This window comes from Anopheles cruzii, chromosome 3, assembly GCF_943734635.1.
Source record: "Anopheles cruzii chromosome 3, idAnoCruzAS_RS32_06, whole genome shotgun sequence".
NCBI lineage: Eukaryota > Metazoa > Arthropoda > Insecta > Diptera > Culicidae > Anopheles > Anopheles cruzii.
Window position 1 is genome coordinate 33,703,627 of NC_069145.1, and position 22,305 is coordinate 33,725,931.

The following is a 22,305-nucleotide window of genomic DNA, read 5'->3' on the forward strand; positions in this document are numbered from 1 at the left end:
TGTTTTTGATTGATATTTGATTGACTAAAGCAAATTTTTCATCCTCGTATTTCCAAAAATCTTTTGTGTTCTTGAACTAAGGTTAATTTCGCCATCCACTGTATGCTCACGCCATCGTTGCTGAGGATCACGTGGATGATCGTTGTGTGAAGCAGCGCCTATCCCTATGTTTATCCAATTGAAAGGTTTTAAATCGGTGATAATTCCAACTCCAAGTTCTTAACGACTTTCAATCGTTTTGATGACTTGTGCTAAAATTTAAAAAAACATCACATTCGACGAAACGTCGCGGCTGCTCTGTGGCTAATGACCTCCTGGATCAGGCGACCGACCAATCGTGGTATGTAATTAAGCACCACGAACAATAATCTTCTTTCACGTAAACCGCGTGGTTTTGAAAGTGGATCATCTTTGACGACTCTGGGTTTCTTTCACCAACGCAACGGATCGTGGTTTGCGTTATTTGGTCAACCAAAGCGTGGTGCAAGGATAAGTATGCCGTCGGTTTTGAGTTTTTTATTTACATTTACGCTACACATCCACTCTAGACTGGCATGGGATCGAAAACCGTACGGTCAGTGCAAAGAGAAGCGTACTTAACGAATCGGCTGCCAGTACTCGAGCACATCGGCGTACTTTTTACGTTCTGCAAACGGAATACAATTGATTGGTTAATGCATCATCGATCTGCGATGAAGGTCGATCGCCATTGCGCTTACCGGGTGTAGGGAAATCTTCCGGATGCAGCTCGATGTAGTGGCGAAGGGTAGCATCTTTTTCTGCAAAGTGCGCCTCACTCCATTTATGCACAATGGTTGCGAACGCGCCCACCGCTAACGCAGCAGAAATGTGTTTCTGAATGCCTGATTGAACGAATGTAGTCAAAATTTCACAATTAAAACCGTACGGCGGTCGAACAAGAGCCGCGCGTTACATCACAGCCCGCTGGGATGTTGTGTACATTACCGCTGAACACTGGCCGTCCGGTGCCATAGTTTACGTAGCATGCGCCCAGAAATCCGAACAAACCACCGACTCCCGGAGCCCACTTATCGTGCAGCCAAGTTTTGGAAGTCGTTCCAGATAGCAGCTCGAGGGGGCTTTTTCCGCCGTACATTTTCCCGTTTTTACCAACTGAGATGCTGACAATTTCCCTGCGGTCGAATCAAAACATTGAACTGACAGCAGAAAGGGTACGAGAACCATGACAATGACGCGTTTATGGTGCTGGGTCGAGATCTGACACTATGTTCAGAGGTGCTGATATTCAGCACAAAAATAGCGGATAGCGGAGCAGATTCAGCGGCGCAGAATTGGGAATTGGAGAAATTTACGAAACTTACCAAATAGCACTAGTTGATTTGTGGAATCTATTTGCACCGTATTTCGTGTGCCGCCGCCGCTGTGTGTGTCGACGGTCGACGAGTTAATCCCAAACACTTCTTACGGATAAAGCGTTCACAAGCCGCGGATATAAGCGTATAAACAGACGCTACAAGGAGCTGTCAGTCAGTCGCAATTCCCGAACAAAAAAGTCACTCATGTTCTCCATACTGAGACAAAATATCTCGCTGCGAACACTCGTCTCGCCAAAGGCCAGTAAAAGCGAGCAATATTTTCTCTCTCTGTCACGCTTATATAGCGTCCAGTCAAACAAACTGTTGGACATTTTCAGTGCAGAAGCGTATAGAAGGTACGACGTAAACAAATCGCCGGCGCATCATCAAAGTAAAACTAGTGTTTAATAGTTAATTTTAAGCTGTTGCCTGTTTCGGTAAGTAAATTTAAGCATCGTGAAGCATTTATCTATAAGTATTTACTTATAAAACATGAAAGTGCATTCCTCCCGCTTTGCTCATAGCGGGGCTCCGTATCGGATTATTGACGTATTATTGACCGCATTCGCAAGCAACCTGCGTCTGTCGCTCGTCGCTCCGGATTGATTAGGCATCAGGGCCCGTAGGACTCGCGTCACCTGGCTTGCCCGTTCTGTCATGTACACGATATGCGGTCGCCAAGCGGATTGTCTGCTTCGACTTCCGTCGCCGATATTGACGCTCGTGTGCTGGCCGGTACCGGGCGTTGGAGTAGATGGCTACCGTCCTCTCGCAGTCGGCCAACCAGAAGTTGCTAACGGTGGGCAACTAGTACAGCTCCGAGATGAGCACCACATCTGGTTTGCCGCTACCTGGCTCGTGGTCAGCGGCCTCTACACGGGTCGCCTAGGCCAGGAGATGCTGGACCAGCCGACTGTGCTGCATGTTTAGCTGCATTATGCGAGGAATTGTATGGCATTGCCCTCACACACTACCGCGCCCTTGACATCTCGGTCCTTCGCAAGCAGCCTCCTGATGATAATATCCGTGTCACCAAGCCACTGATACACCATGTCCGAAACCCTCTCGTCGGTAGTATCCGTAGACAAGCGCGAGAAGAATAGCCAACACCTAGGTTGATGTGCTGAGACAGTTTTAACAAATACCTTCGGCGCAGTACCGACGACAAGCGGTGGGTTTAGTGAAGCCGCGGTGGCTTCGTTCCTTGGTAGGGTAGGAGATGTCACAGCAGGGTAGGAGATGTCAGTTGACGCACCCGCGTGCGACGCACGCGGAGATCAGCATCAGCAAAAGATGAGCGATGGAAACGACGATCGAACTCTGCCAGAAAGTTGCTTTTCATCCGATCAATCATGGGATCCAACCCACTCAAGACAACGCTCTTCATCTTCATAGCACCGTCCCCAACATGTCCGAGCAGCTGGGGCAAACAATGATGATAACTAGTGTTTTTAACATTTCAATATTATAAATATTAACAATATATTTTTTTTTCTTTATCGCAGAATGTCATCCTACGAGCAAGGGACCAAGAGACGGGCGATGCAGAAGGCGGGATCGACCAAGATGCGGCAATCGGCGGCAGAACCTGAAGCAGGACAAAGGACCGAGGATTGTGACTACGATTACCACAGCGACAGTGACACCGACTTCGATATTGAAAGCATGGAGACGGATCGTCAGGAGATCTCCAGAGGTACTGCGCCAGAAGAGTATGAAACGGCGGTAAAATTAGTACGTAGAATGACGCTGATCGCCGAGCGCAGCTCGTCCGTTAAACCAGCAGCAACGCTGCACCAAATATTGCGCCCCTTGCGACCACTGATTCGGGGCATTCCGAGGAATCCTCAAGCGATGTTCTTGGGACCGTGGGACATCACACCCACAGTTGTCCGTAGTCCTGCTGGCACTGAAGCGGTTGCGGCCTTCTGGAATCGTAATTTAGGTAAATACGCCTGACACTTTATTTCTGACATATAATCGTACGTTGCACCTTATTCGATCCTACAACGTTATTATGTAATTCGTTATTGTTATTATTCTTATGTTATTTGTGAAGCTGGAGAGATTAGAAATACCTATCCAATTCCAATCATTTGTTATTCCGTCATGCACAACAACGAAAAAGTCTTCCATGAAATAAGTGTGCAAATATGTGTGCATTTGTGGAAAAATACAAACATCATATTTTATCAATATTTACCGTACCATTATAGAATCCGCAATTCAGGCAAAGACCCCACCTGAACATCCTGCCATCATAGACGTACAATTAGATCTGCAGGTCGGCGGGGTGCCGTTGCCGCAACCGGCAAACCCTTACTTCAATGCATGGATTATACAAGGGATGCTGCACGCAGACAAAAACCCACCTGGCAAACCTTTCGTGCTCAGTGTATTTTGTGGCGACGGTAAACCGAGCGCACAGGATTTCCTCCGTCTGATCTGCGAACAGGTCACACAGTTACGCAAAACGCGAACTGTGGAAATCCGAGCGTTGTTAGCCGACGCCGAGGCACAGTCCCTAGTGAAAGGTAGGTTCCGGAGAGCGGCGTCTTATAAAGTTATTGTACTGTTTCTTAACAATTGTTTTTTCATTATAATTACAGAGACGGTGGCGCGCTCCGCTTATTATGGGTGCCCAAAGTGCATCATGGAAGGAACGTACAAGCGCAAGTACAAGCGCGTGTCGTACACCAACGGAGATACACCAAGGGTGAGACATTCGAAATATGAATCGCCTCGACGGAAGTATGCTGCATTTATGGCAGGTGTATACAACGGAACTCATCGTAAAGCCGCGGACCCTGATATATTTCCTTTGCAACCGCTGGGAATAGACATCATCGAGGATGTCCTCGAGGGAAACGACCGGCATCTCCTGCAATCAGGTGCAGCTAAGACATTCTTTGAATCCTTCACAGGGGGTGCCTATGAAGTGAAGAAAATGGATGACGAAACGTTCTGTATCCTGAAGTACATACTGTGTGCCGTTCAGTTTCCGCATGAACGGAATCACGGGCAGTTCAAGAAGGACATTGGCCAGTGGCCGCATTGGATGTGGCGCTATTTTCTGGATGTGGCGGGCTACGTGGTGTTCTGTGCAGTGCTCAGTGAAGAAGATTTTAAAACCTATTGCATGTTGCATTGGGGCGTGGCTATTTGCAAGCGGACACGTAAGGAGAAATATCTGAAATATGCTGAGCTTTATTTTACAGCCTACGCAAAAAGATTCGACAAAAGAGTCGGCTGGGTACCGTATTGCGTCCACAACCTTCTCCACGTAGTGGACGAAGTACGCAAGAAGGGGCCGTTGCCACTAAACTCAAAAAAGTCAAGTGAGGTTGAACTTAGCAGCCTCCAATACCACGTGGACACAGCCGACGGTCCACGAGCGATCCAGCAGGTGGTTAGGACTCTGACACTTCGGGAACAAGCGTTTCCTCCCCGTCCTGCCTTCATCAGGCCTATTGTTACGAACAACGGTCGTAGGGTTATTTTAAGGGACGACTTCTTGCTCAGAAGCGAAACTATCTCGGCTAATGATGCCGATAGTTGGTTTCTGGCCTCGGGTGAGCAAGTTATAAAATTTGAACAAGCTTCAGAACGCGACATTGATTGTACGGTCATCTTAGGAAGACCATTGAAAAAGCCAGCGACATTGTCGTTCGTTCATCCATTACCCGTGCCAGAGGGGATGAACGCTTTCACCTCCGACAAAAAAGAAGGAACACTAGCATTAAGCGAAGAGCAGAAAGAATATCGTAGCAGCGAAATAGTTTGTAAACTTGCCGTAGTTCACATGAAATTGTACACAACGTTTATGCCGTTGGTAGAATCTTTTGCAAATGAAGCATAAGCATAACGATTTCGTAAGAGTTATAAGTAAAAGGAGTAAAGTCTTGCGAGGTGAAATAACAGTTTCCGCATGTACCGGAGCGGCAAGTAACAGTTACGAAACACGAAACAGTAGCCAACAAATAAATTGTATTACCATGTAGCCCCTTAGCGACGGTTGTCAATCGTAAACAGGCATGTACTGAAATAAAGAACATTGGAACTGCAATGTCGTTATGACATTTACTAAACTATTGATGGCTTTATTCATAAGATGGGCTAAGGTTCTCGCGGGCGATGATGGGATGAGCGAGCGAACTCGACGTGGGGCATCTTCAAGCGGCAGGTGCTGACCACCCGTGAGAACAGGTACGGTATAGCCCGTCGGATCATTGAACGGTTTGCATTAGATGAAGCTGAGCAGCCAGATGGCGAAAATGATGGCCATCGTCACGCAGCCCCAACACGCCCTCCAGAACCGTGGTAATAGAAAATAGAAATCGAAGAGGTAAGTGGATTTCTGATTAGTTTATAGTTAAAATTTGAAAGAACATCATAAGTAAGAAGTTACATTATCCTCTGTTTGTAAACAAACGCTCGGTTTTACGCTTTACGTTTTACAGGGTCCGCTGAGGCACAAATCTTGCTGAGTCCGCTGAGGTTGTATATGGTTGGATGCGCCGACGTGGATTGCCGCTCGTGGTGATCTTTTCCGCTTCCAGGCGTCCGGAGAGAAAAACAGCAAGACGTTCCTGTTGCAGTTGAAATAAACGATAATAATAATTAGTGGCTGACAGAGGAAGGCATTGATTTGACGACAGCACAACTTAATTGGTAAGTAATGAATGAACCTATGGTGCCCAAAACATACCACTTTCAACAAAGCCCAATGGAAAATGTCGTGTCGATTAATGCTTCTGCTTGATGGCTTGCCATGCTGAGCGAAGGGAAAAAGATGTGGAATTTGTCAGTCATCACATTGATGGTTAAAACATAGAACTCGTGAAGGTGAAAGAAACAAACAGGGATTGAGAATTATCGGTTATTCGTACTAACCAATGCCAAGTTCGTTTGGTTCTGCAGATCATCGTATGTGAGTTGAATCCTGTTCACGAGGCCACTCGCTTCAGAGAGTGTCGCATTCTTGGCCTTTTCCAAATGCACCGTTTTCATGAGCCGTTCCGTGGCGAACAGAAAGTGATGAACGAGTTCGCGGGTTTGAGCACGAAGCGCCTTCGGAATGCGTGTCACGGCGTTGGCGGTGAAGTTAATCAGGTGCACCATGCGGCGGGCGGATTCGCGGGTCAGCAGTACCGCCAGCTGTTCGATGGTTTTGGGACGCTCCTGGTTTTCTGGTTCGTCCTTGCTGAGATAGTGCCACAGTTCGACCGCTTTCTGCATGGCCAGGCGAGGGTTCGTAGCGATCAGTTCAGCAGCGTAGGCTACTACGTGAACGGCTTCGGTGCTCTGTTTCTTCAGTGCGCTAAGTTCTTGGCGCGTGCGGAACGTGAGCCGTCGTTTCAGCTTCCGCGACAACTGTTGGCCACGGTGAAACGTTTGCACGACATGCATTTCATTCGAATCATCCTTCTGACTCGGTGTGCAGGCTGCTGATGAAATAAGGAATACAATTGGCTTATCATTACAACAACCAATCCTGGCTCATTTCAAACATCTTATGGTTGAAATGACCCCACGTGTGGCCCCACGGTGTCGCCAGCAGCAGCAACAGGCGACAATCACTCAAACTGCACTCAGAAGGCAAACCAAAGCTTCGCGAACAATACTTCACTAGGGAAAATAATAACACTGCGAGCAAACACCGTTAGCCACCAACAAAAAAAAGGATTCATCATTTTCAAACGAACTGCCTGTCGGCGGCAGGAACGAAAATTTCTCCGGTATCCCAATGGCAGCTGTGGTTATCATCAAATTGATTCGTGGGCAGTCGTATCAACGGGTCGGGTCACGCAGGTCGCCGCTGTGCCGGACGCCGGATGATAACGTGGCCGGGCGTGCCAACAGGCGAATCGAAGCGATAACCACGGCCGATGCATGTGACGATGGTTTGGTTTGGTACTGTATGGTTTGAGGGTACTGTGGGTGTTTTTTCGGTGTTGGTGCTACTTACAATCTGGCTGATCCTGTGGCTCCGTCGGAAGGTACCGGTCCACGTACTTATCGCACACGACCAGTGCGCCATCGATTCGTCCTGCGGCATAGTTGGAGACGCGCGATTCCAGCACCGTGTGGCCAAGCTTTTTCATCGAGTTTGCCCGCGTGAGCATCGGCTTAACGAGATGATCGGACATATACTCTTTCGTGTTCCAAAACATCTGAGCGAAAAGGATTGGAAGGGAGCGAAACGCAGCAAAGCGATGCATTTGTTCTGTTCGGCACGGTTTCAAACGTAAACTTACCATCTCCGGCGGCAGGTACATCGAGGGCACCTTCTGCTCAACCAGATCGAGACTTTTGCACATAATGCTATCGAGCCGATGAAGCGGCCCCTCGATGATTTTCGCGGCCGGCCGAAGAGAGTCTATCAAGGCGTATGTGAACGATTCGGCGGTTTCGAAGCCCCAAGTTAGCAGTCCGTTGCTAGTCTTTACTCGCGAGTATACGGTGCCGGCCGTTTTAATGCCCGTTTCCACTACCGGGATGCTGCTGAACCGCGACAGTGACTCCATCCGTGGAATGCCCGAGTGCTGGCGTTTCAGCTGCCGGTGCACTGGAACGATGAAATAGTTAGAGCACTGCGGAGAGCTTCGGAGAACACAACCGTCACGCCGCTGGCCCGTGTTCAGACACTTTCCACTCTTCCCTGCTTCTGCCTACTAACCCATGGTTGCGGAGTGCGGTGATTTTGACAGATTAGATGTATTTAGATTCGTTAACAATTGCTCCCGAGTTTACACAAAAACCGAACGAAGGGTGTATTCGACTTCAGAGCGCACAGCGATCCAAACGTTCGTCGGTACCCTTATGTTCAACGGCTGATCCGACCAGTCGCCACCAACGCTCAACAACGACTGGCGATCCAGCGATCCAGCACGATCCTCCAACCATCAGGCCTACGGGGAGACATTCATTAAATTGATAAGCACATGCCAGTCAGTTGGTGCATTCGGCGACACTACCTTACCGGCACCGGCGACATGAATCAGTCTCGTACGTTGAGCGGCACGAGTTGAAAGTCCAAACGATATTCCCAGCGGGCCCCATGATCCTACCCGTACGGTTAGATCCGTCGCCGGTAGCCACCAAGCATCGCAAGACGTCGTGAGCTGATAAAGACCGGCACTTTTTGTGATGGGAGTTACCGTTGACTGACTGATAGCGCGTAACTAATGGAAAATAAATACCGCAGGCAATGTTCGAAGGATGGCGGGAATTGAAGAGAGTGTCAGCATGAGCTGGATCCGTGGGATAATCAATCAACGTTTGCACTTTTCTGTGTGCTCCCAATCACACACCGAAAATCGCCAATTGTAACTGCGGAGTAACATTTGGGGCGGAGGTCAGCCACATGCCGGCGAGTTGTGTATTTTGATCATTGTATGATTTTTAGTATGAAAACACGATTAAAGTTGCCTTGTAGCACACCATCATTAGTCAGAGCACCCACACATTTGATCTGTAGACCCAAGGCGTACTTTATGTATCATAAAGATTAGTAAAATATTGTAAAACACGGGAAAGTCCGTTGATTCTCTACTATTCGAACACTTGAATAAAATGGACAGCGGGACGGAAAACGCAAGACTTAAGCACGTGGCTAACAAAGGCAACGACTTGCGTCAGCTCCGATCCGATCTTGGGTCGACGGTCCGTTTGCACAGCACTCGCGTCTCAAAAATGATTTACACCTGGAAGGTGTTGGTGACTCTCGATACGATCCTGAACTTTGCCAAATAATAATAAATACAAATCATAAAATGGTGAAATCATGCTTATGCTTCATTTTCGAAAGATTCTACTAACGGCATAAACGTTGTATACAAGTTCATATGAATTACCGCAAGTTTACAAACTAATTCGCTGCTAGGATATTCTTTCTGCTCTTCGCTTAATGCTAGTGTTCCTTCTACTTTGTCGGAGGTGAAAGCGTTCATCCCCTCTGGTACGGGACATAGATGCTCGAAGGACAATATCGCTGGCGTTTTCAATGGTCGTCCTAAGATGACCCGTACAATCAATGCCGCGTTTCTCTGCTTTTTCAAATTTGATCACTTGATTACCCGTGGCCAGATACCACGAATTCTTATCGCTCTGCGAAATTTCCTCAGCTCTTAGCAAGAAGTTATTTCTTAAAATCACCCTACGACCATTGTTCGTAACAATAGGGCTGGTGAAGGAACGGGGAGGAAACGCCTGTCTTACCTTGTCTACTGTTTTCACGCGGTGATGGAGGTAAGTACTAGGCTGCTCATTTAGTTCTGAGCTTTTACAACAGAGGGCGCTGCTACGAGCCTGATTTTTTTTGTGATATTGGTACACTCTCCAAACGAACGTATGCGAAGTTTCATTTCAATCGGTCACTTACTTTTTTTTACAAGCCATTTAGTATCGACATGTCTTGGCATTGCAATCAAACCTTAGGAAATTTTAAATTATTTCCAGTACATTTTTTATTATACTTGAGAAGGCGTGTATTACACAAAAAAAGTTGCATTTAAGCCAAACACATGGATAGAAAACAAAAACGTTCTCAACAACAAAGAAGTCCTTAAACGTTTGTTAAAAAAAGGCTCACATTGCTAATTGTATGTTCATTACAGTGTGTATCTTTTATTTTCGGTCCTCATTCTACAATCCTACGTACAATAAAATAAAATTACAGCCGCCCGTACGACGACGGCACAACTCAACCATCGTCTAGCGGTTATCGATGCACTAGCGAATAAACACGTGTGCCTCTGTTGTCTCTCGCAATAGAAACACATCAGTCGTTTGTAACATTTGTGTGGTGTAATAATTTAACTTTTTGCAACCGCGAAACGATTTGGGATCACAAACTTAATGGAAATCATAACGAAAAACAATTATTTTCAAATGACTATTCGTGTCCGTATCTCCAGACCGTGCTGTGGACTGACATTTTGTCCTGATTTTCCATTCCGTTTCCGTTGCACGTACAATGGCAGCAGCACCGGGAGAGATGAATCCACAATCATAAAAATGGCACTCAAACACGAAATACAAGAGCGCGCAAGGGAACAAACGGACGTTCCCCGTTCCCCCACGAGACACTTTGGGTGCCCGAGAGGCTCGATTATTTGATAATCCAGTACACACGGAACCGAAGGTTGTCGTAACACTTAAAATATAATCACAATTGAAAGAAATCTTAATTTCATGCAACACTAGCGTTGAACGGGCGTTTCGTAGCTCCTTTCGGCGGATGGTCTAGCGATCCTTCGAATCGTAGTCGTCACTTGGAATTATTCTGTGAACATTGGAAAAACGATAGGCATAAAATATTAGTTTAGATTAGTTAGATTAGGGAGCGCGAAAAAAAAAATGAGAAAATGCAGCAGCAACCGAAGCAATCTCTTTTGGTGTTGTTATCAAGCAATAGAACGGGGCTTAAGCGTACAAAAAATGGAATTGATTGAAACATATGAAATCCCGCAAAGTTCCGTTCTAAGCCTGTCAAATAATTTACATTTATGGATGCATAAAAGTACAGTTCACTTTGTTATCTCTGTGGTCGCTTTGGAAAAGGCAAAACTAACAATCAAGAAAAACAGAAAACCATTCAGAACAGCAACAACAAACCTTTGAAGAACCAATTCCAAGATAACGGTGTACCTTCTTCAGAGCGGTGGACCAAAGTTCTACGGTGTGTTTTGTGGCGTGGTGTGTGGGTCGTGATGTGTCGTTTGTGCCTATTGTTTTACAACTGTGGCATTAGCGCAGAAGCGCGGTAAGGAGTCCTTAAATACCATGGGGATTGGTGTGTTTGTTTGGGATGTTTGTTCAACATCGAAATTCTGTTCTGGAGTATGCCGATGTTGGCCACGCGATGAGGGATGATGTGTATGTGTGTCTTTTAGCGCTTCTTGAAATGTACAGATTGTAGCCCGCTACTGATTGGTATCACGCAGCGATGGCTACTGTTGCTGGCCGGAGTTTTTGCTTTCGTTGGACGCAACACTGCGATGGATGTTAATGTTATCGAGCTCGATGTCGGAGCAGTTATCCGAGTTGGATAACGCCGAGTCCATCGAGGTGATTGTGCTATTTACTTTTTTGTCACTAAACACGTCATTGATCCGCTTCGGGAGCAACGGATCGTCCACCGAAACGCCGTTATTGTTTTCCGATTCTACAAATGGAAAGGAAGACGTTAGATAAGTAGCCTGACGACGGGCGGTGGTCAAATCGAGCGACATACCTTTCTGGGCTTGGGCACGTGCTTCTTCCTCCTGTTTGGCTTTCACTGATTCCGGGGTCAGTGTACCACTGTTGACATTTTCGATGGCCGTTCGAAGCTGTGGGGAACAACAGGATACTTAGGATACTCCGAAGCAGGGTGGACAAACAAAAGCTACACTCTTACCTCCTTCAGTGCTACAACGCCCTCCAAGCGTCCCACGTTGGTCACGTACGCGTGATTGATGCCAACCATCGAGAAAAGCGAGTGTACCTTCAGAATGGAAGTACGTTCGACCAGCTGGAACGGTGCCGGATCAATGTGAAGGTGCGCTACATCGATCGGCTTGGCCATCTCCTCCATCTCCCACGCCTTCTGATCCTCGGGAGACATGTCGATCACACGCTCCCTCGGCAGCTGCACCTTCTTCGAGATGCCGGGCGTTAGCGGGGCCACTTCCGAGCCCACGATGCTGGGCGTACCGATGGATCCGATTTCCGGATCCGGCGCCACGTCTTGGAGGGTGGCCGACTTACGGAAAATGATATCGAACGCTGACCGGATGCGGCTTTCGGTGCCAGTAATGGTAGTGTACGGCGTGTGGACAGGGCTGTGCGGAGACAGTGGGCTCATGCCCTTCAGTGTAAACGAGTTCGTTTTTTTAAGGATCGATTTCTTAGGCTGCAAGCCTCCGAAGACGGGCCCACTGGCAGATGCGTTCGATTCTCGGCGCGCCTGCGGTGGCAGCATTTCGTTGTTGGCACGCTCCCGCAGCTTCAGAATATCCGGTGCCGGAACGACTTCGAAACGGGAGGGCCGACGCGTCTTCTGTAGCTCTTCCGCTTCGCGCTTCTGCCGTTCCTGCTCCTCGCGTGCCTTCTCCTCGGCCTCCTTCATCAGCTTGGCGGCCACCTCGAGTCGTTTCTCGCGCCCGATGTGCCTGTCGATCATCTTGATCAGCTCATAGCGCTGCACACTGCCGAGCAGCACCTTGTTGTCCGGACTGTCCACGATCGGCAGACTGCGCAGGCCCTTGTTCGCCTTCAGGATGTCCTTCAGCTTTTGGTACGAGATTCCCTTCCAGATGTAGTGCACGTCGCGCAGCATAAAGTCCTCGACGTAGATGTTGTACATGCCGGAGCCGGACGGCAGCAGATCGGGCAGGTACGGTAGCTTCTTGATGAGGATGATACTGTCGTACATCGACGGTTGCAGGAGGGCGGCCACGGCGTTCGAGACGAGGGCCGCTATCATCACCGGTACGATGTGCGTGATTTGGCCCGTCATCTCGAACACGATCACCCCGACGGAGACGGTGTGCGTGACGGCACCGGAGAAGGCAGCGGCACCGACCACGGAGTAGCCGCCGGGAATGATCGGCGCCAGCATGCCGCCGTACCGAACCCCGAACGGGAACCAAAGATGCATCGCTTCACCGACTATCCGTCCGAAGGCGGCGCCGATTTTGAACACCGGAATAAACATACCGGATGGCACGGGAATGGTTGAGGCAATGATCGACATAAAGAACTGACGGAAAATAAGGCATTCAAATGAATTAGTAAACCGTATAAGTTAGAAAACTGTGAAGAAGTGAACTAAACGCAACTAAAAAATTACGCCACGAACGTAAATCTATTATTGTATTTTGATATCTGCTACTTTCAGAAAGCGTTATTGTAGTGTTTACCGAACAGAACTACATCGCAGTAAGTAAGCAAAGAACAGTGAAACGAATAAACTATAAGAATAGTCCATAAGATGCAGTATGTTGCCTATCTTTTGTGCGCCAAGTAATAGTATCTACTGTAGTAATTGTTTCATAGTGGCTAAACCAACCCGATGATGCTTACCGTGTACAGCAAATAGAAAGTGAGGTTAGCAAATACGTCCGTATGTGCCGTGCGCCAGTTTGAAACGACGGCCGCCTGCTCGACGGTCAGTTCGTGTTTAGTCCAGGTGAAGTTGGAGAATAGCTGATGGACCTGATCGTGGGTGCTGAGCTCACCGGCAATGAACTTACCGAGGCCGTGCGGGAACGATAGCGTGGCCACGATTAGCGCCACGATCCCAGGATACAGAAAGCGGCTGAGGAAAATGGAAGCAGTAAATTAGGGACGGGAAGCGCTGGATTCACTTACTTTTGTTGATGGCCACTGGCCCGTTGGATGCACTTACTTTTTCTGCAAAAACTTGTTCATCTTTTTGTTGGACCGCATAAAGAGAACGTACTTTCGGTGGACCCATACGTACAAGGCACCTCCCAGTCCGCAGACGAGTCTGTCACGAGGCAAAAGTAGTGAGAAACGATTTAAAAAATTATCATATCTTCTTGGCGCGGGCGCGGTGAAACGCGTCGACGACAAAGTCTCACCCAATCAGTGCAAACACGAACAGCTCCTGCGGATCGAAGGGAAAGTCGGCGGTAAAGTTGGTCGAAAACATGGCCGTCACGGTGTCCGCCTTCTGGAACCAGACGGCCAGCAGCCGAAACACAGTGGCCCCACAGACGGCGGCAAAGAAACCGCGCCAATAGTTGCGCACCGCGAAATACGTCGTCGTGACCTCGATGCTGAACAGGACGCCACCGATCGGTGCCGCGAAGCAGGCCCCCACGCCGACGGCGCAGGCCGCCGCCAGCATTTCCGTGTTGCGCGACTCATTCTCGTAGATCGATTGGAATGATGTTATGATCTTACTTAGCAGCTGCGATACTATACTAGCTATATGTACAAAGGGGCCCTCCTTGCCGAGGGGCATGCCGCTGCCGAGGGTGGCCGTCAGGCCAATCACTTTCGCGACCAGCGTCTTGAAGGTTAGGTACTCCTTCAGCGCGACTCCGCGCAGGATAGTCTTCATCTCCGGAATACCGGATCCTATACTCTGCGGCGCCACCAGGTGGACGAAGCCGGCCGAGAAGAGGATCAGGCACACCGGCAGCGAAACCCAGGCCAGATACTGGGCCACCGGGTGGTTGGTGAGATCACGGTACAACCACACACGAGCTGGGAACGAAAAGTACGAATTATAAAGAATCTGAAATCATCGCTTTTCGCACATTTCACTGCTCAATGAGAAAAAGGGCCGATCAGAAAGTAGAACCCATTCTTGAAGCCAATCACCGCAAGCACTTACAGTTCGTACACATGGAGATGCCCTTGTCCATCACGTAGGATAACAGTGCCATGATGATACCGAGCAGGGCCAGGAACACCCAGTCCTCGCCGAGCCGGGCGAACGTGTTCCGCCACAGCCAGGATGCCGCCTTGAAGAACTTGTTGTCCCGCACCCCGAGCAGCTCCTGCAACGATTTCCATCTAGTTGTTTTATAATTTTTGAAATATTTTCTCTTTGCTCAAGTTGCCAAACGGACATGAAACGACCGAACGGTCGTATCATGAACGCTGGCGGGCAACTTTTCATCAACGTGGGGCCACGTGGCCACTGCTGGTCAATTACCTTATTTCTTGCTTTATCGTCTTTTTTTCTTCGTCGTTCAAGAAGCCTGAGTCTTCGCGCTTCATCTTTGGCGTACTCTCCTAGGTCCTTCGTGTAGCGACCATACATCTGTCGGGCGAGGGCAAAAGAAAGCGTATTAGAGGCCGTGCGTGGATCAGGATCGCATGCAGTCAACGGCACACACACCGCCATACTACAGTTCATACAAATGCAGAACATGCCATAAGCGTCATTCCTTCTTTAAAGATAATCAGCAATAAAAAATTATGCTATAATGTAAGAAAAAAAGCCGATCAAAATATTTACGTTGATGAGATGGAGATGTAAAATAAACAGATAAAAAATACAATTGACTACAGATCCTAATCGTGAGGTTCATTTAGATACTTCGAAAAGCTCATTTCCGCTTCATAAGCAATTCTGAAAAACTCAGGTCTCATCATTTGTTTGATTACTTCCGATTGCAACTCCGGGATTCCGGGCAAGCAACAGCCCAATACCGAGTATATCGAAGCTCGTCCGTAGTGAACTTTTTTTCGTTAGGGATTAATGACCATTTCAGTGGAACACCTTGAGACGCCCCACGGGAACGTAAACAGTAGTAATGCCGCGCCAGGGCTGGCAAATGGGTACAGTGTACTACGCTAAGAATAGCATCATACGAGAGAGCAGCATCGTCGGCCAACATCGAAGTACAGCGCGACAAGTGTTTTGATGACAGTGCGCCACGTAAAAGCCGAGACGATCCATCGCGGATCGATGGTGTAATGCACCGTAAACGGCAGCGATGCAGCGTGAGAAATGCCACCGAGTCACCGTTGACGGCGCCAGGAAGATATAACTCAAATCTTTCGCATTTTGGCCAAATTAATTGCTACATTCAACGAAGATCATTAGCAGCGTTTGCCGAGGAAAGGTTCCGTCGTAATTCACTACTATGAAGCACGATTAGCTTGAACTAAACGACGGATAGTATTGTGATGTTTGTGTGTTAGACTTTGATGACTAAACTAACGCCAAAACAACATTGCTTTACATATAATAAACTACACAGAACATGTGTTCATAGCAAGGCATCGGCAAGCATAAAAAGGGGATGAAGAAAGGTTTTGTACAGAACACGCAACATGTCCGGACGAATAGAAAACCATTCATCGGTAGAGAGACAGCTGTCAGTTCGGCAGTTCAAATGCTTTTAGTAGTAAAATGTAAAAAAAAACACACTAAACAAACGAAACGTAGTGTCAAACTTGCTAACCGCCAACACACGAAAAGCGAATCACTTGTCGGTTACGGATCTAAGGAAAAATGCACCCAAAAATATTGTGCGTAGTTGGCAGGTGTCACGACTCTCCGACGACCCGGTACTATTTTGAGAACTGAGCGAGCCCCGATAATGACGGACGATAATGGAGACGGAAAACATACGGGCTCCTGTTTTGGTTTTCATGTTTTCCGCCAGTCACGGTCACTTCCACAGTCTCCGCGTGTGTGTGACCAACATTGGTTCGAAGTACACCGAGCTTCGTGCATGCTTCGTTCCGATGTGGCTGGTGCTCGAGCGCTACGAAGCTCGGTTCCGGTTCCGGTTTGTGATACAACCAAAAACAACAAAGCACCTTCGGGAAGCGTTGCGAAACTAGTGGCGGCACCCTCCGTGGCCGGTTCCTTACGTAGTAGAATTCCTCTATTTCGATGTCCACTACGCTACGACGAATTTCGTCCTTGTCCGCCGGATCGAGATCATCGAGGGCGCGCGTGGGTCGCGCATCATCGAACACCGAAACCCGGATCGGCATCGTCACCGGGGAGGGGCTTGTCGGCAAGGCGCTCGTTTCACTTTCGCTGGCGTCCGCCGAGACGCTCAGTGGCACCGGCACTGGCACCTCCTGTCCCGGAGCAGGACCGCTGGCCGGGGACGGGTGCTTCCCCAGGACGTGGAGTGCGCTTTGCTTCAGCCGCTTCCGGCGACTGTGGAGCCGCTTGCGGTGGTACTTGTCGCGCTGGATATCCAGCGAGTCCTTGCGGCGCAGGATAATTTCCGGCTCGAACGAAAAGTCCCGCACGTATTCATCCTCGATAGGCATATGCATTGGCGGACGCGCACGGCGGTATTCAGTTAGGCAGTAAGCAGGTTCGAGAAGAAGTTTTCGGCGTTTCGACGAAGTTTGAATCGTTTTTCATTATGCGCGGCTGGTGGACGATACTGACAGAAAAACAGACGAAGACCAATCCAATGTCTGTATAGGCGAACGGTGATCTGTAGAATAGGTAGGTCGAGCCCCGAAAAGGGACACAATGCTGCAGCGCGATGGTAGTCTTAGCACCTATTTTTATCGCTCTCTGACACACAGAGCATAGTGTTATGATTCATGTTTTGCCCTTGGCGGACGTAGTTCCGTGACACTAAATCGTGAAATGATACGTGAAACGCAACCAGAGGCTTGACGCACGGCCCAAGGACCAAGGGCGTTCCGATCTGGTTGCGTGCATCAATGACACCTCGGTGCCACGGATTTTGGCGGAAGACAAACTACAGTTTGCCACACACCAAGGGTTGCAACATATTTTTGTCAAGACGACAATACGGTCCATTGTGGCCGGATGGTGGCGTTGAACGTTTGCCAAACTTTTCGCAGCTAGTGTGCATAATTTTGCATGTTCCAACGCTACGTGGCGGCGTTCAATGGCATTCAGAGGCCCGTGTTTGAACAGTGTGACAACCAGGATTAATCTAACATTATTTTCAAGGAATCCGCCAACTTCCAAGTCGAATATCTTGTGGATTCGCAACTTGTTATTTATTTTTTTGGCCGGCATCTACAGCATGTTAGTGAAAGGTTAGCTACATCAGACGGCTACGGTAGCGACTAGCTTGCTCTACAATGGAGGAACCTCGAGCCAATATGAAGACTTTGCGCGAAGCTCTGCTCGGAGATCAAACGTACTACGCTAACATACACTCGAAACAAATGGTGAAGTACTTCAAACTACATGTTACTGGGGGAGCTATTAGAGACAACATCTTCCGGGCTCTGGCCGACTCCTGCCTGTGAGTTGTGAGCGCACAGACGTAAGTCGGTGGCGTGCCTGCGCGCCTGGGTTAGCTACAATCGGGAAGCCCTTCCCGAGCGAATCTAACTACAGCCTGGTCTCAGTGATCACAAAACGCCACAAAGTCACACGTGCGTAGCAGCTGCAACGATCGATCGAATCTAAACTACCATCATTGTTGGGGCAGGCTCAACACGGCAAAGCTCAACACATCAACTCACATAAGACACGCAATCGTGTGCGCAATATTTTTGCAGAAGTCTAGGGTCCGAAAAAGAAAGAGGGAGCGAGAGAACGATCCTAGAAGGCACCAAACACACACTTGGAGCACACTTAGAGATGTCTATTGGTCTGCTGCTACATCCCGGTATGTCACGATATAATTGGGATTCCAATTAGAATTTCCGTTGGCACCGTTGGCCACTGGGCGGCCTTCAAACGTCACTTGTTGTTACAATTGTTTTCCGTTTGACAGTGGCCCCGGGTAGGCACACGCACACACTCCGAGAGTCCTTGCCGAACCGCTGGCGCATGAAAGGATACGATTGTCGTCACCTGGGATGCGCCACCATCGAGCGATTCGTGACAGATAGCGCACGCCGGTTGCCAACACGGTTTGCAGACCCCGGCGTCGGCGTACAACTCAATCTATGAGATGCGCCACATCATCACCATCGTCACCTGACTGACAGCCAGCCAGCCGGTCGTTGCATTTCGTCACCAACCACGACGATGATGCTGATGCTGGCAAACCGTCAATCGCCGATCGTGCCGCGGCCGAGCCGCGCCTGAACCGTGAATTATGATGTAGAGTTCGGCTTTCGCTTTCAGTGCGCTTGGCACCGGGAACAGGAAGTCCGCCGCGAAACCGTCTCTCCGACCGGCCGAATTTGGGGAACTGTTCGACACCCCGTCAGACTGATCACCGGACCTGACCATCTGTTGCCCACAGAGCCGGGAACGACGGCCCCGGGGCGGTATGGGTGGCTGAAGCACCACAACTCGAGCGTTTGCTGGCGGCACAACAGCGTGAACAGGGATTTATTTTTACTGAGACACCCGTCCGCTCGCTTGACCACCACCGCCGAATGGGGGGAGCCAATTGTTTCAGGCAGCCCCAGCAGGGAAAACCCGGGGCGTTTGGGGGGGATGGAGGCGCGCGTTCTTGAAACACGCGAGACGTTGACTCGCTTTCTTCGACCGCGCTTTGTTTTTCTTGGTTTTCTGCGTTGTCGCGGCTGCTATCTATTTGTGCCGCCGTTTGTTCAAGTTTCACCAAATTTTAACGACCTTCAGTGTGCGCGTCCCCGCGTCGTGCCCAAGATCAAGTTCACGCACGCACGCACGGCCGGGGTCGGGTTGAACGAAACAATTCACGAAATCCTCCCCGGAGGATCCGGTATTTTTTCCACCACGAACACGAACGCACCTTTAGCACCGTCTCAGAGCATACTCGTCGAGGTTATCCTGGCGCTAGCGACCACTGGCACACCTACGGCCCTACGGACCCGGACGCAGAAAGTGCGCCACCCGCTCAGCCACGCAAACGATCCTGACCCGGACGAAGCGCGAACGCGAACTGTCACGGCGCGCGCTGCTGTCACGGCTACTCCCGGGGAACAATATTCGCCATCATCGCACGTCGTCGTCATCACCGACTGGGGCAGGGAAAAGTTCGCCATCGTTTTCCGACTGACCGTTACCACCACCACCATACACACTGACCAAAGTGGTGTGCTTTTCCTTGTGCAAATCGCCGAACCGCCTTCGGTTGCGCAAAGAAGTCGCGAGCGACGGAAAACGGAAGGAAGGAAGCGACGCAGTTCCGCTCCCAAGTTCACCCCGGGGTGTGGCGGTGGCCAGAAAGGCAGCGCGTCTATTGCGACACTCGCGGTGCATTGTTTGAGTGAGTCCGGCCAGCCATTTTTCCCGCGGTTTTTCCTCGGTTCGCGTGCGCACGCGAATGAGATGTCGCGATTCTGGCGCAAAACGTGAACGTCATCCGCACGGTAACGGGTTGGGAAGGCAGGAAGGCGAGTGGATAGCAATTAAGGTGGTGGACTGATAAGTGCCGTCGGTGGACAGTTTAACAATGGCAGGGACAGGATGGCTCCAGAAAAAATGATAGATTGTGTGTTCTTTTAGTACAAGTTTAGTACAAATGAAAAATTAAATGTTTAAATTATCTATCCATCGATCGGAAACGGTTTATAGTAAAGGGTTGATTTGCAAAAAAGGTCAAAAATTTCCAGTTTCTTACAGCGAACCGGTTTCTGTTAGCTTTTGGAACATAAGAGCTGAAGCTCGTTCTGTACCTTTTTAGGTTCATCATTTTATTTCGCCCACCCTGATTGAAACTAGCTAAAAACAGGTGAATGTGAAACATTTTCACGTATTTCAAGTTCGTTTCCGACAGCTTCAAACCCCTTTCAAGCGCACCATAACTCAGATTTAATAGTTAAACCGTTATGGGCTACATCTTTTCTAGCACAAGCCATTACGAGCAAGCTAAAGCAAAAAAAACACCTTGAAGAAACGAGGACTACCCCAAGCCCTTGTCGATCTACCCTTAAACGGTCAGAATGATTCGTAGAACCGCAGAAAAGATAGCCCCACTTCAGAGTGGACTTCAATTTAATTAACCGCGACTAACTACACTTCGCCGGCCATCCCATTGACGAAACATATACACACGACCGGAACGGGCCGGACCGCACGTGAGAGAGCGGGGAGCCGCGGGGGGCCTCTCCTACCGTTCCGGGGTCATCCGCCTTTCGGAAGCTTCGGAAGTTTACAACTTCCTGCTATTTTGTAGAACGATTTATGCATCGAAACAGTGAATCGATCAATCATCTCGCCCCGAACGTGACCATTCGAGGGAGAGAGAGACGCTTGCGCTGTGGGTAACTGAGAGGGCTAGCTAAGAGGGGCTGGCGCCCCAGACCCAGGTGCCGGTCATCAATTTCCGAGCATGCATTTGCATGCATTCCATACGGTCAGCTGATTTGTTACGGCGCTCTGTTTGTGGCTACCTCCTCCTCGGTCTCGGTCTGTCTGCACCTTTCTACACGTACGAAACATGATTTGTTATCGTTCGTGTGTATTTTTGAACTTTGAACCTAAGGCCGGTGCTGAAAAATAGATGACCATAAAGGTCATAAAACAAAAGCCCCTACCGTCGGTGGTTGGATCTATTTTTTAAGCATGGAAGCCGAAAGAGTTACAAAAGAATATTATTAAATATTCATAATTGAGACCCACTAAACGTTGGACTTTAATTCTTCCTCCCCGAACTGAAGCATAGCAAATCGCTACCGTGTCTAGGTCTCATTGCCAACCTGGCGGCGCATTCACGCGACTTTGCGGTGGCTAATAAGCTAATCACCACTTGGCGCCTCCATTTGGCCCGGCTCGGTGACCAAGCTGGATCGCCCAGCATGCAACATGCAACATGCACATGCAGCGCCGCGCACAGCATGCACGCTCATGGCGCGTTCGGCTTACGAGGGTTCGAATGTAGCCATCCTCGTCCGTTTCGTAGGCCTCGTCGCTGCTGCTGGTGGAGCTGCTGTCCTGGTCGACGGTGTCGCTCATGCTCGGCATCGGCATCGGGTAGAAGGCCTGGGTGCGCCGCTTGCGCGACTTCTTCTGCCGCGGCAGGTTCTCCATCGACGCGTTCAGTAGCCGACGTTCGCGGAACTGCCTTCAGCCCGCACCGGAAGACCCCCCGCCGGTACCGAGACAAAATGACCGACAAGCGAACACGACACAATGAATCCAATCTCGCGACGCAACGTGACGATTTTGATGATTACCTCAGTACCCGCTCGAAGCTGGCCCACTCCTCGTCGACCAGCTCGACGTTCTCTTCGCCGAACTCCTCGTCGTGGAAGATGCGCTCCGTGTAGTCGGTGCTGTTTGCCCGCAGCCGCTCCAGGACGCTCTGTTTGTGCTGGTTGCTGGCGGTGGCCAGATGTGCGCCGTTGCGATCGCGCGCCTTGCCGCGATCGGTGCCCGATTTGCGCCACATGATTGCGACTTTACTGCACTCGACCGGAACCACTTTCACACGCACTTCTCTCTTACGCAAATCTCTCGTGCCTGGTTCAGAAAACTGGTATTCCCACAACCGACTTTTGCAGCAGCCCGGTGATGTCTTGAGTCGCCGAGTGATGTTCGGCGTTTGCGACCGGGCACTGTGCGCGGCACTGGAAGGTCCCTCACAGAAGCAGGAACTTA

The 22,305-nt window shown here is 49.4% G+C and overlaps 3 protein-coding genes across 4 annotated transcripts; all 3 read right to left on the minus strand.

The window, feature by feature from the left end:
- Window positions 1-494: 494 nt before the first annotated feature.
- On the minus strand, window positions 495-1,173 carry LOC128273232 (NADH dehydrogenase [ubiquinone] 1 subunit C2). The gene is made up of 3 exons (XM_053011166.1): window positions 967-1,173; window positions 720-863; window positions 495-646 (listed from the first exon to the last, which is right to left on the minus strand). Exons 1-3 carry the CDS (start codon window positions 1,115-1,117, stop codon window positions 597-599), a joined length of 345 nt encoding a protein of 114 aa, XP_052867126.1. The 5' UTR covers window positions 1,118-1,173; the 3' UTR covers window positions 495-596.
- A 4,618-nt stretch (window positions 1,174-5,791) lies between these two features.
- LOC128270279 (lipid storage droplets surface-binding protein 1-like) lies at window positions 5,792-8,171 on the minus strand. Its single transcript, XM_053007680.1, has 5 exons — window positions 8,017-8,171; window positions 7,595-7,905; window positions 7,306-7,510; window positions 6,231-6,784; window positions 5,792-5,926 (listed from the first exon to the last, which is right to left on the minus strand). The coding sequence occupies exons 1-5, from the start codon at window positions 8,018-8,020 to the stop codon at window positions 5,792-5,794; spliced, it is 1,209 nt and encodes a 402-aa protein (XP_052863640.1). The 5' UTR covers window positions 8,021-8,171.
- Window positions 8,172-9,948: 1,777 nt separating this feature from the next.
- LOC128274650 (chloride channel protein 2) lies at window positions 9,949-22,096 on the minus strand. 2 transcript variants are annotated; one of them, XM_053012912.1, is made up of 11 exons: window positions 21,882-22,096; window positions 21,571-21,769; window positions 15,013-15,120; window positions 14,689-14,854; window positions 13,928-14,558; window positions 13,732-13,833; window positions 13,407-13,641; window positions 11,740-13,083; window positions 11,575-11,671; window positions 10,956-11,505; window positions 9,949-10,623 (listed from the first exon to the last, which is right to left on the minus strand). In XM_053012912.1, exons 1-10 carry the CDS (start codon window positions 22,094-22,096, stop codon window positions 11,291-11,293), a joined length of 3,312 nt encoding a protein of 1,103 aa, XP_052868872.1. In that variant the 3' UTR covers window positions 9,949-10,623; window positions 10,956-11,290. The 2 variants fall into 2 exon arrangements, with proteins under 2 accessions (XP_052868872.1, XP_052868873.1); XM_053012913.1 differs by lacking the exons at window positions 21,571-21,769; window positions 21,882-22,096 and adding an exon at window positions 18,288-18,378.
- Window positions 22,097-22,305: the final 209 nt, after the last annotated feature.

Coding starts and splice junctions, on each gene's coding strand:
- LOC128270279 (XM_053007680.1), bottom strand. Junction 7,511..7,594: donor TGTACCTGCCGCCGGAGATG/GTAAGTTTACGT, acceptor CTTTTCGCTCAG/ATGTTTTGGAACACGAAAGA. Junction 6,785..7,305: donor GCCACAGGATCAGCCAGATT/GTAAGTAGCACC, acceptor TTATTTCATCAG/CAGCCTGCACACCGAGTCAG.
- LOC128273232 (XM_053011166.1), bottom strand. CDS start 1,117: ATGTACGGCGGAAAAAGCCCCCTCGAGCTGCTATCTGGAACGACTTCC. Junction 864..966: donor CGGACGGCCAGTGTTCAGCG/GTAATGTACACA, acceptor TCGTTCAATCAG/GCATTCAGAAACACATTTCT. Junction 647..719: donor GGAAGATTTCCCTACACCCG/GTAAGCGCAATG, acceptor TTCCGTTTGCAG/AACGTAAAAAGTACGCCGAT.
- LOC128274650 (XM_053012912.1), bottom strand. CDS start 22,096: ATGTGGCGCAAATCGGGCACCGATCGCGGCAAGGCGCGCGATCGCAAC. Junction 14,855..15,012: donor ACGATAAAGCAAGAAATAAG/GTAATTGACCAG, acceptor AAATCGTTGCAG/GAGCTGCTCGGGGTGCGGGA. Junction 11,672..11,739: donor GCGTTGTAGCACTGAAGGAG/GTAAGAGTGTAG, acceptor TGTTCCCCACAG/CTTCGAACGGCCATCGAAAA.